Below are 19154 nucleotides of genomic sequence, written 5' to 3'. Positions count from 1 at the left end.
TTTTGGGCGCGCTTTTTATGCACACAAACTTTTTTTCTGCGCGTAACTTGGCGCGCAGGTTGTGATTTCTTTTTTAAAATGGATGCCATGGTGAGAAAATCAAGTCTGCCGTGTTTGGTGATTAGGAATACCGCGTTTTGTGAGAAGTTGGAGTCTTTGGCATCACTTGGTGAGCTTAATTGTATCAGTTAATGGGTTGTGCGATGGGTAGGGGGCAGGAGGGCGGGGGTAGGAGGATTTTATTATTGGACCCTTAGGTTGAAGTGGGGTTGGTGCAACCTGCAGGGAGGAGCCCTGCAGGGTCCCACCGTGAGCAGGTGGACCCGGACAAAGCAGAAACCCAGCTGGAGCTTTACTTATACCAACCCATATTCTCCTCAGGTTGAACCTTTGGGTGCTGGGACCGGCAGGTCTTAGGTCGGATCTCTGCTGTGAGCTAGACAGAAGGCCCTTGGATGGCAGGGTTGTAGGTGGGTGGCGATATGGCATGTCGAGAAACAATCAGAGGTCAGTTGCAGATAGCGGTCAAGCCATACTCTGAGATCAGGCTGGGGTTGATTCAGATATCCATCCCTAGGGAAAAAGGGATGGATAGGCAGGGAGGTCAGGTGAGGAGAAGCATAGAAGGCAAGGAACACTGAAGACAGGGCTGAACCGAAGAGAACACAAGATGCTGAAGACACAGTAGCAACACGCTTTACACCAGGATAGTGGGACCTGTTGCTGACAGGCGCTCCCTGATGACAGCATCCATTCAGGCCTTATATAGGCCTGAATGGATGCTGTCATCAGGGAGCGCCTCAAGCCTTTTCCCACCGTGGGCCCTTTAAGAAACGCAGCGTCAGGTGCGCACATGCCCTAGCAGGCGTGAGGCCAGATGCAGACGGCAGCATCCTGCCACATGAACTGTCGGCGGCATCTGACAGTGTGGTAGGCTGTTGTGCTGAGAGAGAGTGCACCATGGCAGGCCTTGCTGGGGAGGTGAGTGCGGCAGTCTGTGGGATTAGCCCAAGAACCGTGAAACGTAGCATTTATTAAGTATGTAAACTGCCTACTGAGTAATTGATTTTGGCAGTATATCGAGTATAGCTAATAAATACATTCATTAAATATAATTGAACATCCTCTGCACTTACAACTGCAACCCCTTCCCCGAGTGAGGATTGCTACCAATGAGGCCATAAATGTATTTGTTGTACTCATGGGGACAGGAATCTTTCCAGGCTAGCTTGAACACTGACTCTTCCTTCCAGGAGCTGGATCCTTTGTTGAGTGGGGGGGGGGGGGGGAAGATGACACCCAAGGCCCTGACTGTTAAGGGTGGCTCCCGGGTGTCCTTTATCTGATCCCTGGGGTAACCAATGTGTGTTTATCCCAATGTGTGCTGAGAGTGCCAAATAAACAACTGGAGTCACTGTGTTAGTGGCACAGCTCTTGATCCACAGCAGCACAATGTTCTCTTTGTGCAATATCTTCCTCTATCTGTACAGACATATCAGCTGCCAAGGCAAGGGGAACTTCTATCCTCTAGGAACTGGAAAAATAGATTCCCCAGGAGGGCAGGGTGCCACTTAGATGGGAAGAACATCCCTCCAACAAGCAAAGATACAATGTCTCTGCCCAGAGACAGAAACTCTCTCTCTCCCCAGGGGTTTGGAAGCACTGGATGGGTGTCCTTTCCAATATTAGGCTTTGTTGAAAATGACATATGTCCTTGTTCTTTTCTTTGCATCCCTGATAGGAAGTATCCCTTGGAGCAGGATTCTCTGTGCTCCTGGCAGGAAGGAAGGGCAGTCAGAACTTCCTCCTGCATCTTGAACTTAATCTTTACGAAACTGAGAATAACTCATTATAGCAGGGCACTAGCACCCCCTTCTTCACCGCGGCAATGGGGGGCAAGTCTTCCCTAACCTGCCCATCCTCAGACCCATGGTTCCCTGATTCCTGAGCCCAGGAGCTGAACATTTAAAAGATCCTACCACTTAAAAATTTAAATTCCAAAATTAACCCCCAAGAGGAATAATCCAGACCAGCCAGTGAGTGGATTAGAAGGGAAAACCCACTCCTGACCCTGGTCAGGACCACCAAAGAGGGCTTGCTTGGCTCCTCTGACTAGGCCTGTAAAATATGAACTTAAGAAATTGCCATGCTGAGTCAGACCAAGGGCCCATCAAGCCCAGCATCCTGTTTCCAACAGAGGCCAAACCAGGCCACAAGGCCCTGTCAAGTACCCAAACACTAAGAAGATCCCATGCTACTGATGCCAGTAATAGCAAAGGCCGTTCCCTAAGTCAGCTTGATTAATAGCAGTTAATGGACTTCTCCTCCAAGAACTTATCCAAACCTTTTTTAAACCCAGCTACACTAACTGCACTAACCACATTCTCTGACATCAAATTCTAGAGCTTAATTGTACATTGAGTGAAAATATTTTTCTCCGATTAGTCTTAAATGTGCTACTTGCTAACTTCATGGAGTGCCCCCTAATCCTTCTATTATCTGACAGTGTAAATAACCAATTCACATCTACTCGTTCAAGACCTCTCATGATTTTCAAGACCTCTATCATATCCTGCCTCAGCAGTCTCTTCTCCAAGCTGAACAGCCCTAACCTCTTCAGCTTTTCCTCATAGGGGAGCTGTTCCATCCCCTTTATCATATTGGTTGCCCTTCTCTGTACTTCTCCATCGCAATTATATCTTTTTTGAGATGCAGCGACCAGAATTGTACACAGTATTCAAGGTGCGGTCTCACCATGGAGCGATACAGAGGCATTATGACATTTTCCGTTTTATTAACCATTCCCTTCTTAATAATTCCTAACATTCTGTTTGTTTTTATGATTGCTGTAGCACACTGAGCCAATGATTTCAAAGTATTATCCACTATGATGCCTAGATCTTTTTCCTTGATGGTAGCTCCTAACATGGAACCTAACATTGTGTAACTACAGCAAGGGTTATTTTTCCCTATATGCAACACCTTGCACTTGTCCACATTAAATTTCATCTGCCATTTGGATGCCCAATCTTCCAGTCTCGCAAGGTCCTCCTGTAATGTATCAATATCTGCTTGTGATTTAACTACTGAATAATTTTGTATCATCTGCAAATTTGATAACCTCACTCATCATATTTCTTTCCAGATCATTTATAAATATATTGAAAATCATCGGTCCAAACACAGATCCCTGAGGCACTGCACTATTTACCCTTTTCCACTGAGAAAATTGACCATTTAATCCTACTCTCTGTTTCCTGTCTTTTAACCAGTTTGTAATCCACGAAAGGACATTGCCTCCTATCCCATGACTTTTTTAGTTTTCTTAGAAGCCTCTCATGACGGACTTTGTCAAACGCCTCTGAAAATCCAAATGCACTACTTCTACCGGTTCACCTTTATCGAAAAAATAAGTTCCTATCTGCCTGAACTCTTATGCAAACTCAAAGGACTGCCTCCTCAGCTGTAGCTGGAGAGCTGTCATATATATTACCAAGGAGTTTGGCTATTCCAGACCCCGCAGAAGGAGGGGTTGCATTTGAATGGATCCTCCCCATACTTCATTCTATACTCACTGACTTACACTAAACCCAGGGTTTACTTGTAATAGAACTGAGTGTCTGTTACACAACATTCAAAGAAGAAAATTGTTATATAGCCTCACTTTTAGCCTAGCACACCTAGCTCAAATCATGGTCAATTTTCTTGGCTGGTTAGATGATCCCCATCACTTCTCAGTATCAGGGACTATTTACTTTCAAGAAAGTTCAAACTAACAATGATGGAAAAGGTGAAAATAAAAGTGTTGCTACCTTCTGTTTCCTAAATCCTAAAATTGATAATCCTTTTAGCTCATGATCTCTCTCTCTGGTATGTTTTCAGGAGACTTCTCATATCCAACAGTATAGGAGCTCCTAATTAAAAATGTTATTCATTAAGTGGTCCATTTTTAAACAGTCTGCATGTTTTTAAGATATGTGGATGCTGGGGTCTTGTGCGGAGGTGGCGCAAGATGGACGCCTAACTCCTTCCTCGTCAGTGACCAATTCCGTTTTTGGTATGTATATGGTCTCTCACATATAATAATGCGCATTTGAGATTATATGTCAGTAACGTGGAATGTCTGCTAAAGGAACAAAATACGATTCATGTTATAGTGCTGGTGTAAAAAACACTTTAAACATGATCACCTTACTCCCAAAATGGTTAAAATGAAGCAGGCTGCAGCTGGAGATTCAGTTCTTGCAAAGTTACAAGGAATAAAGGATTTAATGGAACATTTCCAAACAACTAGGGACATTAAATCTGATTTAGAATAATTAGCAATTCTATTCACCACTTTAGAATTCGCCGTGGGAAAATGTGAAATTCAACTTGTGAAGTTAGATGAGTTACATGAGCAAAATACTGTTGAGATCGATTTTCTCAGGAAGGACTTAAAGGACCTAAGAAATCATGGTCACCGCAATAAGATATGTCTTCTGAGTATACCTGAAAGTACCGAAGGCTCTAACCTGATCAAATTTTAAAAAGGTGCGGTGCCCAGGATACTGCAATTAAAGTTTGATGTGCCATTTGAGGTGGAAAGAGCGCATTATCTCCCATCTCGACCACTTCCAAAATCAAAGTTCCCAAGACCAATTTGTTTTTAAGGTACTAAGATACCCATAGACTCTTGAAAGTTTTTCAGCTCCCCGGCTAAAAATGCCACTTCTATTTGAAGGGAAAAGGATTTTCTTCACGCCTGACCTTGCTAAGTCTACTGCTACCAGGCGTAAGCAGCTCCTAATTCTGCAGCCACAACTTAAGCAATTAGGAGCAAGATATGGGCTACTTTACCCGGCGTGAATGAAAGTAACTTATAATAACATATGAAGATCCCGCTGAATTGGAAGCATTTATAAATAGAGAGAAGGATCATTTGGAGCAAAGCTAACTTTATTGAGTATTTTCTTCAAAATTTGTGGTTAAGGATGTAAACATTCATATATTCAGTTACTAGAATCATATGGTAGCCACAATGGTATATTATTTATACAGTTTGTGTGGCAGTCAGTTATTTAGTACTCAGCTCTCTTCGATTCGCACGCTTCTTTTGTTTTGCACATGTGTTAAGTGTGTTGGCTTGTTGTTTATAAGACCAAGTTCTGTTTGCTCCAAGGGAGAAATGTTATGATGGCATAGAATGGCATGCAGCACGTTGAGCTCATTCTGGTCCTCTGTTATGCTATAAACTAGCGTTGAGGTAAGAAATTCATAAGTGTAGGAAAAAAAATGTTAATTTGACCGTGCAATAAAAATTTTAGGTAGTATTATAAGTAATGAGTAACTAAAGTCCTCGATTATCCCCAGAGGTTAGATATGCATATGTGTTCATTTATCTGAATTTAAACTTTTACATAGTGGAGACATTACAGTTTTCTTTAATTAAGCACTGGAGTTAGTTGTGTCCTTGTAGTGCTTTTCCCTTAGTCCCATGTCGTCCAGTTTGCTTTATTACTGCTGCCTTCTCCCATACTTGGAGAATTTCAAGTTGGCTTTTTTGTTTGTTTGTTATATTTTTATTTCTTTTATGTGCAGGAGATACAATCTATCATTGGGAATCCCCATTAACAATTTTCAATCAGATCTGTAAATGGCAAGCTATAACTAATTATTTCCACAATGTTATCTTCTTATTTTATTTTTTAAAATGGGATCTCTTAGCCTCATGATTGTGTTCAGTCTTAATGTTCATGGTATAAATCACCTCATTAAAAGGAAAAGAAAATCCTGTCCTATATTAAAAAGTGTGGTGCAGATATAGGTTATTTACAAGAAACACATTTAGATGTAAAAGAATCTTCTAAACTGCAGCAGCACTGGGGTGGGGACTTGTGCCTATTCAGCAGCTTTTGAAAAAAAAAAAAAAAAAGAGTAGCCATCCTATTCAAGAAAAATACTGCACTCCAAATTATAGCCCAAGAATCTGACTTAAACGGTAGATGGACACTGGTACCAACTTCTGTAGCTGGGCAATGTCTATTTATTTGTAAATATTTATCTGCCAAATGTAGACTGCCCTCAATTTCTTAAAGATCTAGCGCAGCTCCTTTTGGGGTATGGTGTTACCCCCATTATTCTAGGTGGAAACTTCAATCAGCCTCGTGATTTGATTTTAGATAGAAATGTCAGCCAGTAAGAACTAAATCTCTGCAGGGACTGTATGACATTGAATTAGAGTTAGGTTAGGTTTAGTAGATCCATGGCATATTCTTCATCCCACAGGAAAAGAATTTACTTGTTTTTCTTTCCCTCATCAATCATATTCTTGGATAGATTTTTTTTTTTTTTGGTGTCCAAGTTTCTTATGACAGAAATCATTAAAGCTGAGATGCTCCCTATTCTAATCTCAGATCATGCAGCTGTTACTAACTTACTATGTCATTTTCTATTGCAAAACTTAATCAGAGGTCACCCAATTGTAGACTGAATGCTACATGGTTAGAAAATGATGGGTTTATCAGTAAAATCTCTCAAAAAATCCATGAGTTTTTTATTCTTAATGAAGTAAATAAAACGCCTTGTCATATTGTCTGGGAAGCCTTTAAAGCTACTCTCCATGGTGAAATTATAAGTTATCCTGCATTTAAAAATAAATCAAATTATATAAAGATAAACACCTTAGAACAAGTATTTGCAGCACTGGAGGAAGAACATATTCAAAAGGGACTACCTGATGTTTTATCTTGCCTTACTAAATTGAAGTATGAATATAATGCCTTGTTTAGTCAGAAGACTGGAAAATTGATTTTCATGCAAAAATCTAGATATTATTCAGATAAAAATCGATCAGGAAGGCTTCTCACACAGTATCTTGCTATCAGAAAAAGTAAGAATGTAATTCATGAGATAACAACTAAGTCCTCCATTTTGTTAAAAGATATTGAAATTTTACATCAATATCAGCGTTATTACCAATCCATATATTCAGCTGAGATCCATGACAAAGAAAAAACTAAAAAAGACTGCGAAGCATTCTTTTCTAATCTTATTATAGCAAATCTTCCAGAGGAAGATAGGAATTATTTAGACTCCCCGATTACTGACAAAGACATTATGCAGGCAATTAGCTCCCTCCCTTCGCAGAAATCCCCAGGTCCTGATGGTTATGTAATAGAGTTTTATCAAATTTTTCATATGTTTACTCTTGTGCATAGATTGTTTTTGTTACTTTTATTTTTATTGTTTTCTTGTAATAATTTAATACAATAAAAAGATTGAACTGAAGAAATGTGGATGTTTTTAAAGGGTGCAATTTAAAATAAATTTTCAAAGGGAACTTACCCAAATGTAGAAGCCCCCATAAACCTTGCACATACTCTTTTTTTTTCCCCCAAGAAGCTGAGAGGGGCAAAATAGTGCACATACTTACATAAAATGTCATTTATGCTTTCTCTTCCCTCCCCCCGGAACCTCCTTGCAGCCCGGCTAAAAGGACTCATTGTTGTGGAAGCCCACCTGTACTTTTATCCAGTAGAGGAAATCTTTAGACAAGCCCTTTTAACCAGATAAATGGCTTTGAAAATTGCCTTTAAGAAGCTCCAGGAGGATGCAATATTCAAAGCAACTGACCTGATTAAAAAGCATTTTGCCCATGTTAAACTGACTGTCTGAGAATTGCTTACCCTTAGTGCAGCTGAAGATTGGTGCAAAGAACTGTGGGTAAAAATTCCTCACAGATGCATCATTGCGGGCCATTTGAAGATTTACCCCCTGGCAAATGAAGTTTAACGTGGACAAGTGCAAAGTGATGTATAGGAAAAATAACCCTTGCAGTAGTTACACAATGTTAGATTCTATCTTAGGAGTTACCACCCAGGAAAGAGATCTAGGCATCATAGTGGATAATACATTGAAATTGTCAGCCCAGTGTGCTGAGGCAATCAAAAAAGGAAACAGAATGTTAGGAATTATTAGGAAGGGAATGGAAAATAAAATTAAGGATGTCATAATGCCTCTGTATTGCTCCATGGTGAGACCACACCTTGAATATTGTGTGCAGTTCTGGTCACCGCATCTCAAAAAGGATATAGCTGCACTGGAGAAAGTACAGAGAAGGGTGACCAAAATGATATGGGCATGGAATGGTTGCCCTATGAGGAAAGGCTAAAAAAGTTAGGACTGTTCAGTTTGGAGAAGAGACGACTGAGGGGGGGGGGGGTATGATAAAGTCTACAAAATCATGAAAGGACTTGAACAAGTTAATGTAAATTGGTTATTTACTCTCTCAGATAATAGAAGGACCAGGGGGCACTCCATGAAGTTAGCATGTAGCTCATTTAAAACAAATCAAAGAAAATTCTTTTTTACTCAGTGCATAGTTAAACACTGGAATTCATTGCCAGGGTATCTGGTTTCAGCAGTTATTGTTACTGGGTTTAAAAAAGGTTTGGATAAGTTCCTAGAGGTTAAATCCATAAACTGCTATTACAGTAATTAATAAGCAATAGTAGCTTGTGATCTATCTAATGTTTGGGTACTTGCCAGGTACTTGTGACTTGGATTGGCCGCTGTTGGAAACAGGATACTGGGCTTGATGTGACCCTTGGTCTGACCTAGTATGGCATTCCTTATGTTCTTATGTAAATGTTAGAAGCGTTCATTTCGTTACCTTTGTTGGTCTTGGGTACACATTTTTAAAAAGACCAAATTATATTACTGAATTCCTGTGGGAATCTGCTGCAGTGAAACCTTTTCTGTTTTCTTTTATTATACTAAATCTAGATTGAAGATAGTCACTGGAATATACCTTTTAAAATGATAAGTGGGGACACAGCCACACAAATTAAGACACATCTCAAGGTATGGGATAACTGACATTGTTTTTAAGTTGCTAGAACTACTTGACAAACATTTTTGCTAATATTTTTTTTGTCCAACTGTCTAGTGCCATTTGCATCATCGTCATGCCAGAAGAATGATTCACGCTTCTAAAGAAGAAACATCATTTGGCAAGGAAAATCTGTATCTCCGGGAATGTACTGAAAGTTTTATGCTAGGGGTGAGTAACTGGGTAGTCATAAATATGGCTAAACAAAAGTTTTTAAATTGCAAACCATTGGGAGGTTTATTTGACCCTTACTAGTGAAAACAATCTTATAAGTGCGTGATAGCTGAAGGTCAGTTTATTGACGTTAGGAAGCAGCAAATTGCAGTGGCCCACACAGACAAGTGTTTCAGAATATTTCTACAAATATGAACACAAAGGGGTTTGAATCAGCACAAGTTTATAATTTGTGATCAGAAATGGCAATCTTTAAGATCTCAAATAACTCAAATAGACCACAGCAGCATTGGCATGCCGAGCCACTGGGTTGCGCGAACAAATCTACGCCCGCGTACACCTTTTAAAATCTACCCCTTTGCTTTTTATGATTATTATATTGCATTTATTGTTGTATCTTATATGCTGGTTTTATATTTAAATATGGTTTTTATGCTTTTTGTTATTTATATATTGTACTTTGAATTTTTCTAATTGTAAGCCACATTGGACAGTCCACTAGCTTGAAAGGCTGACATGTTAAGTGCAAATTAGAAATAGAAATAGCCAGGTTTGAGGCCTTGTCAACTGGTGCTACTATTAACAATTTTCAATATTGTGCTAATTCATCCATTTCGCATGTATTTTACCAGGTGGACAATATATTTGCAGATGTTTGCAAAAAAGAAGTAACAGTGTTGTAAAATATTCTGGTTAGAGTTTGTTTAGAAATATTGAGTGGCTGGGGGACTTATTTATTGTGCTTGAAATCATAGTTGGTATAGTATAGGCATGAAATCAATACAGTCTTCTTTATTGTCCATGGCAGACTAGTCCAAACAATCAGGTAATGTCCCCCCTGCCAGCAGATGAAGACAGAGAAAATAAGCTCAAAGTTGACTTTACTCCCCCTATAGGGTTCTGGTGCTACCTTCATCTCTCCAATATTTCTTTGTCTGTAGCAGATGGTGCAGACATGTAGACTGGTGCTGCAGTTATGAGTAGGCCGCTCCTAGGAAGGCTTTTTACTTTCAGGTTCTTGGTAGAGCATAAGCCAAGTCTTGAGGGCACTCTGGGTGATGGCCCTAGTGCGACTGATTCTCACTTTCTCATTGGGAACTGACTCAGCTGGGGGTCTGAGTTCCTGCACCGAAGGGTCAGGCACAGAGTGGTCCCGGATGACTATGTTCCCTTGGCGGGTCTGGCAGCAGGAGATACTGACATGACAGTCCACTTTCCCTCTCTCTGGGAGATCAACAGGGAGGCAATAGTTTAAAAAAATTAAGGCTTGAATAACAGCCTTTTTTCTGAATTACCTTCAGTCTCCATGGTACTATGCTGGATTTGGACATGATCAGGAGATCCAAGATGATCACTCACCCCTCTCCCTCTCTCTGCTGGCTTCCTGTATGGCTATGAAAAAGGAGACACAGTGTTGCAAGTAAGTCGTGGTGGCTCAGGGTATCAGCAGGTGCATTCTGGCTAGCTTGTGAGTAGGCAGGCACCAGGTGAGTGGGTGCGAACCGCAGTGGGTCAGCACCCTGCCAAGAGCAATACTGGGTGGATTCACAAGACTGAGCCCTATCTCCTATGCTGGAAAGCGGCACTCTAGTGCACATGGAACAGGGACTAGTTGGCATTCCCATTTTGGCAAGATCAGTAGATCTTTAATCGCTCCTTTGTGCCAAAAATAAATAATAGATTAAGCATGCCCGACTCTTTCCCTCCCTCTTCCCTCTGATAATCAAACAGGGAAGTTTCAGTGGGGGTACATATTTTTCTTCAGGCACAGCAGAGCTTGCACAACTTCAGTTCTCTACTGATTTATAGAAAAAAAATTCTAGAGTGGTCCTGTTTGGCCAAAACCTTTTGGATTTCTCCTCACGCCTTTCCAATTCCTTGTCTATATCTCTGCATAGAGAAACTTTAGCTTATGCTTGGCAATATTTGGGGTGGCAGAGCACTACACTGGCTGGGACAGTCATAGGGAACTGACTGGACAAGAGGAGGAGGAGATAATTGATCCAGTGAACGGGGCAATTGTCTTCTCAGAAGGGGATAATTTCTCAGTAGGGAGGCTGATCAGGAAAGAGAAGCTGGTGACCCCTAATTCTGTCTGGAGTATGATTTCCTGAAGCTCTTGGATGAGCAATGAGAGGCAGTACTTTGAAGGGGGATCCCTTATTCATGATGCTCATAGGCTCCCTTTCCAAGAGTTTCTCGTTTCTTCTGACTGTTGGAGAAGGGATCTCCTCAGTATGACACCTGGTTTCAGCCTTAAGTTGATCAAAATGTGTTTGATGGATCTATATTTCCTTCCCAGGGAAAAGAACGATATGGTGTTGAATCAATTTTGGGGGTTATCTTCATCCTTTAAAACCACAATCAGTGGATGGAAACACAAAATTCAGGATCTTTATTGTTTTTTATAGTCTCTCTCCCCACGTAGCTATGTGAAATAGCATTGTGACTTGAGTCCTCGGATGTTGGGGCTAACATCTGTCAGAGGTGGCCATGCTGATCTTCCCCACAGGTATCAGTGTGCTGAGTGGGGACATCATGAATGTGCAGCTCCTGGATGGATTCACAGCTGATGAGTCTCACAGCTAGAAGCTCTTTCAGTCAGATGCTCCATGTGGTCTGGCCCACATTAGTTCAAGATGGGGCTACAGTGTTTACAGCTGTGCTTCTCTAGAGTTCCTCCACAGAGTGGTCACTGCAATCTTGACCTTTTCGACAGTTCTCCCCTGAGATTATCTGTTCTTTGGAATAGTCCTGGAAGTTTAGGGACCAAAGTTCAGAAGTTGGCTAAGGGTGCTTATCGGAACTGTCTCCATCCCCTCAATCCAGTCCTGGTCAGGGCTGTTTCAGAGGCTACAATTAATCTGTGTTAAGTTTGGCATCTTATGGGATGTCCCCACAAGTCGACACAGTGACCATGATGCCTGCAGCACCCAAACCCTTCCTCCGTGGCAGATGCTGTCAGCCTCCTCCCTTAATGAAATACTCATCTACTCTCAATCCCTGACTCTGCATTTAAAGCAAGTTAAACAGATGCTACCATGGTTATAGGACCATGACCTATACACTAAACTTGATAAATGTTTCTTTGAGAAAGAGCAGCTTCCCTTCTTTGGTTACATCATTTCTTGGACCGACTTCCATTTGGATCCTTCAAAGCAGAAAGCAGGTCATTGTTCAGGCATTACAGCATTTTCTAGGATTTGCAAACTACTACTGCCAATTAATTCCTGGATATTCAACCCTTGCAATGTCACTCACTGCCTTGACCAGGAAGGGTACAGATACCTGATATTGTTCCACAGAAGCCACTAACACTTCCCAGGCTCTCATGTAAGCTTTTTCCTAAAGACCTTGCCTATGGCACCCAAATCCTGATCTCCCCTTCATCCTGGAGGTAGATGCCTCTACCCTTGGAGTAGGAGCTGTACTCAGTCAATACAACAACCAATGGAGCCTCCTGCCATGTTCCTCCTCCAAAATGTTCTATCCAGCAGAGAGGAATTACACAATTGGGGACCACGAACTTCTCGTGGTGAAATTAGCACTGGAAGAATGGAGGCACCTCCTAGAAGGGGCCAAACACTGGACCACAATCTACACTGACCACAAGAACCTAGAATACCTTCAACATGCATAACAGCTTAATCCCAGACAGGCCCGGTGGTCCCTCTTCTTCAATCATTTTGATTTTGAACTCCGCAATTGTCCAGCAGCCAAGAATCGTAGCATGGATGCTATCTCCCACTCCTTCCAAATGGAAGACATAACAGACTTCTCAATGCATCATCAACCCTGAAAAAGTAATTGTCGCTACTGATATTCCAGTTCCTCCTGGGAAGATAGTAGTACCTTAGGAAAAAAGTGCTAAAATGGGTTCGCAACTCTCTTCTGGCAGGGCATCCTGGAGTAGCCCAATCCCTTGAACTTCTTCAATGCTACTTCTGGTTGCCACAGAAAAAGATGGATGTGAAGAGCTATGTGGAATCTTACCCTGTCTGTGTGCAGGGTAACCTAAGGGTTCTTACAGCCATTGCCAGCTCCCAAGGAACCCTGGACATACCTGTCCACTGATTTTATCACATACTTCTCTCTCTCAAATGGCTCCACCAGACTATGGTCCATCTCTTCATCCAGCATGTCTTCAAATTACTTAGACTATCCTTGCATACTCTGTCTGATAGAGGCATCCAGTTCACAGCTCAATATTGGAAGGGCCTTTGAAAAAATTTGGCATCACCCTGGAGTTCACCACAGCCCACTATCAACAAGGGATTGGCCAAATAGAGAGAATTAATCAGGTCCTCAAGACCTTCCTCCACCGATATATCAACTAGAGACAAGATGATTAGTCCATTCTTCTACCCTGGGTTAAGTTTTCACACAACAATCATGTCAGTAGTGCCATCAGTTCTTCCCCATACTATATTGTTTATGGCAAGCACCTATGTATTCCAGCAGCCTGAATTATGGCCCAAGAGCTCCAGTATCTTTGGCTACAAACCAACCAATTGATTTCCAAGGCAGCTGACCAAGCTAAGAAACATGCTGATAAAAGACATAGACTGGCTCCGCAATTCTAGGTTGGAAATTTGGTGTGGTTAAGCATGTAGAATATGAGTCTTTGAGTTTCTTCCCTTTGTCTGGCACCCAGATTAATAGGCCCTTTTCCCGTCTTGTGTCAAATGGGACTTGTGATATATCAACTGGAGCTTCCGACCACATTAAGAATACATAATGTGATCTATGTTTCCTTGTTGAAACCACTGGTCCTTTCCTGGCCTTCTCAACGGTCTCCCAAACCTGCAGAGATCACTTCAGAAGAAGACTGCCACTATGAGGCACAGGAAATCTTGGACACTCGCAGATGATGCAATAAGCTGGAATATCTTGGAGTCTGGATTGACCCTGAACTCAATTTTAAAAAACACATTTCCATGAAAATTAAAGAGGGATATGGTAAACTTTTAATGCTTAGATGTCTAAAGCCATTATTAAATCCAAATGATTTCTGAATAGTTCTGTAATCCTTAATATTTACCGGCACAGACTATTGTAATTCATTATTTCTTGGCCTTCCACAATCCACCATTCGTCCCCTCCAGATTCTGCAAAATTCAGCTGCTAGGATCCTCACAGGATGTAGAAAAAAACCCACATCACACCCATCTTGAAATGTCTGCACTGGCTACCCATTGAACACTGAATTCAATATAAAGCACCATGTTTCATGCACAAAGCAATTTATGGCGAGTGAGTAGATTGGATGAATGCTGTCATTAGACTACACACTCTGCAGCAAAATTTAAGATCTGCTAATAAAGGGTTACTTTCGATCCCTTCTGTCACTACAGCTAGACTCACTTCAGTTAGAGAGAGAGCGATATCACTTGCGGGACCGAAATTATGGAATTCTTTACTAGTGAATTTAAGATTTCCAGTTGAACTTAAACTGTTTAACAAAGTGCTCAAAACCTGGCTATTTGAGCAGGCTTACAAAGCAAGCATTGGTTAAATTCTTGCTACCAGTTAATTTTATTTACCACAATTTTTTATAGACTTCTTTATTTTATTTGTACATTTTTAATTGATTTATTAATTGTATTTAAGACCATAGATTTGTATTATGCTTTTTATGTTTTTATTTTAGTGTTTTATGATTACATTTTATCTTTTGTTTGATATATTTGATTAATGGTCAACCTGTTGCGTGGAGTGAACCCTTGGGCCGAGGAGAGGTTGGTGCCATTTATAGAAGAAGGCTCCCCTGCAGGTCCTCATTCTCGGCAGGTGGTGCAGGTGATGTGGAGACCCAACAGGACCTTCACTAATACAAGCCCTCGTTCCCCGCAGGTCGAGCCCTTGGGTAACAGGGCTGGCTGGATTTAGGTGCCAGTCTCCAATCAATGAATCCAAGGGCGACGGCAGATAAGCAGGATCCTGAGGGCAGGCAGAAGATCAGGGCAGATGGCGAACAGACAAATCCAGAAGGAGGTCAGAGGTCAGGGCAGGCAGCGAAGAGAGCAGAATCCAGGAGGCAGGCTGAAGGTCAGGGGCAGGCAGCAGACAGTCCAAAGTCAGAGGAACGAACCAGGGTCAAGCCAGAGAATCAGTCTGAGGGGCAGGAACCGGGGCACGGAGGCAGGGATGGAAGCAGGGTCACAGAGCCAGGAATGGAAGCAGGAATGCAGAAGCAGGTTCAGGAACGCAGAGCAACTCGTCACTTGAAGAGCTCGACCTGTTGCTGAGGCAATGATTGGGCAGCAGGGGCTGCCTTAAATAGCGTTTAGGGCTGAGGTCAACATCTGGGGCCACAGGAAGTTTTCCCGTTGCGACCCCTTTAAATCTGGCTGATAGCCATGCATGCCTAGCAGCAGCAGAGACCAGTAGCACAGTGGCAGCAGGGTCGGCTCCCTGTTGCGCTGGAGGGAAGCAACAACAGTGGCTCGGACCGGTTCAGGGGGTGAGTGTGGCCGGCCGGCCATGAGGTTCCACGGTCGGCCACCGCAACACATCCAAATTAAATAAATATATAAGGCTATTTTTTCTGTCTCTTGGGAGATTAGAAGGAACCTGAGCAAGTGGCTTTTTATTGTTGTCTTCTGCAGGGAATTGATTTGCAGTCTTCTCATGGTTGTTTGCCAATGTAGGCATGAGCTATATAGGTTAGGAGGAGAATTATGATCCAGGTCAGTTGAAGTGAGGCAGGACTCCTAGTAGAGAACCAATGGGATTAGTTCTAAGGCAAAGATAAAGGGCCAGAACCAGTCTTCTAGTGCTCCAGAAATCCTGGCCTTTAGCTCAGGAGAAGGCAGCAATCAGTGTAATGTCCTTAGCTGATATGAACAAGCTGAGGGAATCTAGAAGCCCTCGGGTTCTGTGGCAAGTGAGTCAGATTTGGTCTGGAGTGGAGATCTCCTGCAGTATCTAGCAGCAGCTCATATGGCCAACACTGACATCATACAGACAAAAAAGTTTTGAGCTGACACCCTAGAGACCCTGAATTGTAAGAACTGGCAGAAAGCAGCATCTGTCCTATTAGCAGTCAGGTGGGGCACCAACATGAGTGGATTTCAGATCAGTTCAGAGAAGCTCCAAGATAAGTTCTTCAGTCAAAAAAAGGAAAGCAGGAGCCCAAAGATTTGGATATTCTTGTAGAACCATGACCGGTATCCAATCTTCTGCATGTGTTCCCATTAGGAATCTGGATATTTCCTAGATTGAGTTCTGAAAGTGCAAGCAAAGGCTCTTCTTCACCTTTTACCCTGGTCAAAGGATTCTTCTAGACTGTAAAACAGAATAGAAGGATTTATAATCTGGCTGTTGAGAGAACCAGACTACATAATGAGGATATTTAATTTCAGGGGTTATAGTCTTTAGTGGTATGAAAGAGGATCATTAGCAAACTGGAATTAGAATTTGGAACCCCTGTGAGTCCAGTTTTACTTCCCTTTGAGGAATCCATTCCTTCAGTCTTGTTTGGACTGGTCTGGTATGGATGATAAGGAAGGTGAAATTTAAACTGACCTTTTAATTTCCTTTTCTTTAATCCTGGCAGACCAGTCCAGAACCCACTCAGGGAAACCACAACAATCAAGAGCTCTCAGTCTGACAAGTTCTTCCACTAGTGAAGACTGGGATGAAGGCATTACTTGCAAATCTTGCAGAGGGCAGAGAATGTCTCTGGCTTGTTGGAAGGGACATAGTCATGCAAGCGGTCTCGCTACTCTCTCAGATGAGATACTTTCTTCTAGGGAGTCAAGAGTGCAAGTCTTCTACTGTGGAATGTCTACTAAACTTTTGGAGGAATCTGGCCTCTCTTTCTCTCAAGCCTCCTAGGGCATCTCTTTGAATCTTGTTGTTGAAGTTAATCTCCCTGGTGGCCTTTGGTAATTTTAATGGAAAAGGTATCTCTGAGCCCAATACTATCCCCCTTTTAGGGGTAGTGTTTTACTTGTGTTGGAATCAGGCTTTTCTCACTTTTGATGATATGAAAGTAGAGTAATATGGGCTAGGATAGAGACAGCCATTCTCAATTCTGTTGTAGGTCACCTTTGAGATGTTTGTAGGTGACCAGTTTTTTCTTGGATAGGTCTTTTATGTGTCCTATTAAAGCACAATGGTTTATAAGTCATTGGCTTCAGGAGGAATCAAGGAAATGAGCACTTTGGTCTGCTCCAGCATGATTTTGCAGGCCCAAGAGGGCTGTCAAGCCTACTTGATGAGAATGCAGACTCCTCATAGGCAGAATCAAAGCCTATCTTTCCAGAGGATAATGTACCCTTGTCTCTGTTGTATCCCTGCTTTAAGGATCTTAGTGTGGGACGTGGGTTTGCAGGCTGAAAAAGGCTAAGGCTTGGACACAAGAGTCCCGAAAGCTATTGTGGCTTCCTCCCTCCCACCACTTGTTTGGACTGGTCTGGTATGGATGATAAGGAAGGTGAAATTTAAACTGACCTGTTAATTTCCTTTTCTTTAATCCTGGCAGACCAGTCCAGAACCCACTCAGGGAAACCACAACAATCAAGAGTTCTCAATCTGACAAGTTCAGAAAGCTAGCAGTGAGTATGTTGTTGCCCAGTCTAAAAGTACTTGGCCTAATTACAGTATATCCTTGGAGTAGGAATTATCTAATTCCTGGGTTAATGACCATGGAGTGAAGTTTCTTGGCTGCATCAGGTTTTGGTTGTGGTGGTGATTTGAAACCAAATAAGCAATTGCATTTGGTTGTCTTAGCTTTGACATAGGATTCTAAAGAGCTGAAGACAGCACCAGACCACTATAGGGGGATTGAAGTCAGTTTAGCACTTTTTTTTTCTATGTCTCCATTTGCTGGTAGGAGGGGACATAATCCCCTAGTTTGGACTGGTGTGCCAGGACTAAAAGAAAGAAAATTAACAGGTAAGTTTAAATTTCACTTTCTTCAGTCTTCTGGGCACACACATCTTTTCAGGTTTATACAGTAATGATTTGTACTTTTAAAAGCAGGGCCTGATTCAAAGCTTTTGATTCAAAGCTTCTGTGAACGTAGAAGCACAATCTTTTGTGCTGCATACATTCATTCTGCGCAGGAGAAATATGTCAGATCTACAGCTGAACTGAATAAAAAAAATCATGATTCACTATAGAAAACCTACCCATAATATGGGAATTTTCCCATGGGTCAGATTTATTGGATTGTGATAAAAAAAAAATATTCTGGGGGTGATTTTGTAGCTGCCCATATAAAAAAAAGCTGGCAAATGTGCGCATAAGTTACACCAGATTTCAAAATGAACTTATACTGTACATGTATATTCACTTTGAATATTAATCCACCAGAACTACCTGTGCATAATTATATCTGCTAATTTGTGTGCAGACATTTTTGGGGTTAATTTACATGCAACTTGTTGAAAATCCATAAGGATGGGTGTAGGTCCCAGCCTCTCCCAAACTCTGCTCCTGGTCTGCCTCTGCTCAGTCCAGGTAAACTTATGTAATACTGAATACATGTTCATAAACTGACCCACTGTTTTACCCTCAGAAATGCCTTTGAAAATTACCCTCAGTACAGGTTATGCACATGAACAAGAAACCTCAGCACACACCAACCCAAACAATGGAGCAACTCATAGTCTTTTATTCTACCTTTGTGACCAGAGCTGACCCAAACCAACTGCCCCATTGCCATTTTGCTCACAAAGTGCTTTTTCAAGGGGTTAAGGATCACACACCCCCTTAATGTACTAAGCAAGAAACTGCTTGTGACCTTAGACAAATCAGTTCATCCTCCATTGCCTCAGGTACAAATTTAGGGGGTCATTTACTAAGCTGCGACCATTCCCCCAGAGGGGGAAAATACAGAGGGGTTTACTAAGCAGTAAACCCATGACATTTTCCCCTATAATAAATACTGTGGGGGAAAAATACCATGGATTAGTATCCCCCTAAAAATACTGTGCAATGATGGCTCTGCAACCAAGGGCTGCCAACTTCTTAAAAGGCCCTAGTGGCTTGAATAACACCCCCCTAAATATCCCCCAAATCCCTGGGGATCTCTTGAGACCCTCTATTCCAGAGCTTTCCAAACTTTTCATGTTGGTGACACACTTTTTAGACAAACATA

At 41.9% G+C, this 19154-nt stretch overlaps 1 protein-coding gene across 5 annotated transcripts in view; it reads left to right on the top strand.

The window, feature by feature from the left end:
* Window positions 1-19154, top strand: part of LOC115079042 (NACHT and WD repeat domain-containing protein 2-like) — a 247792-nt gene that overhangs the window by 37831 nt on the left and 190807 nt on the right. For all 5 annotated transcript variants that reach the window (XM_029582083.1, XM_029582174.1, XM_029582254.1 and 2 more), the window contains exons 4-5: window positions 8767-8844; window positions 8930-9043. In XM_029582083.1, coding sequence (XP_029437943.1) covers window positions 8800-8844; window positions 8930-9043 — 159 coding nt within the window. In that variant the 5' untranslated portion in view covers window positions 8767-8799. The remainder of the gene's footprint in view (window positions 1-8766; window positions 8845-8929; window positions 9044-19154) is intronic.

This window comes from Rhinatrema bivittatum, chromosome 1, assembly GCF_901001135.1.
Source record: "Rhinatrema bivittatum chromosome 1, aRhiBiv1.1, whole genome shotgun sequence".
In the NCBI taxonomy this organism is placed as follows: Eukaryota; Metazoa; Chordata; class Amphibia; order Gymnophiona; family Rhinatrematidae; genus Rhinatrema; species Rhinatrema bivittatum.
The sequence above is the reverse complement of the archived record's forward strand: the minus strand, read 5'-3'. Positions and strand labels throughout refer to the sequence as shown.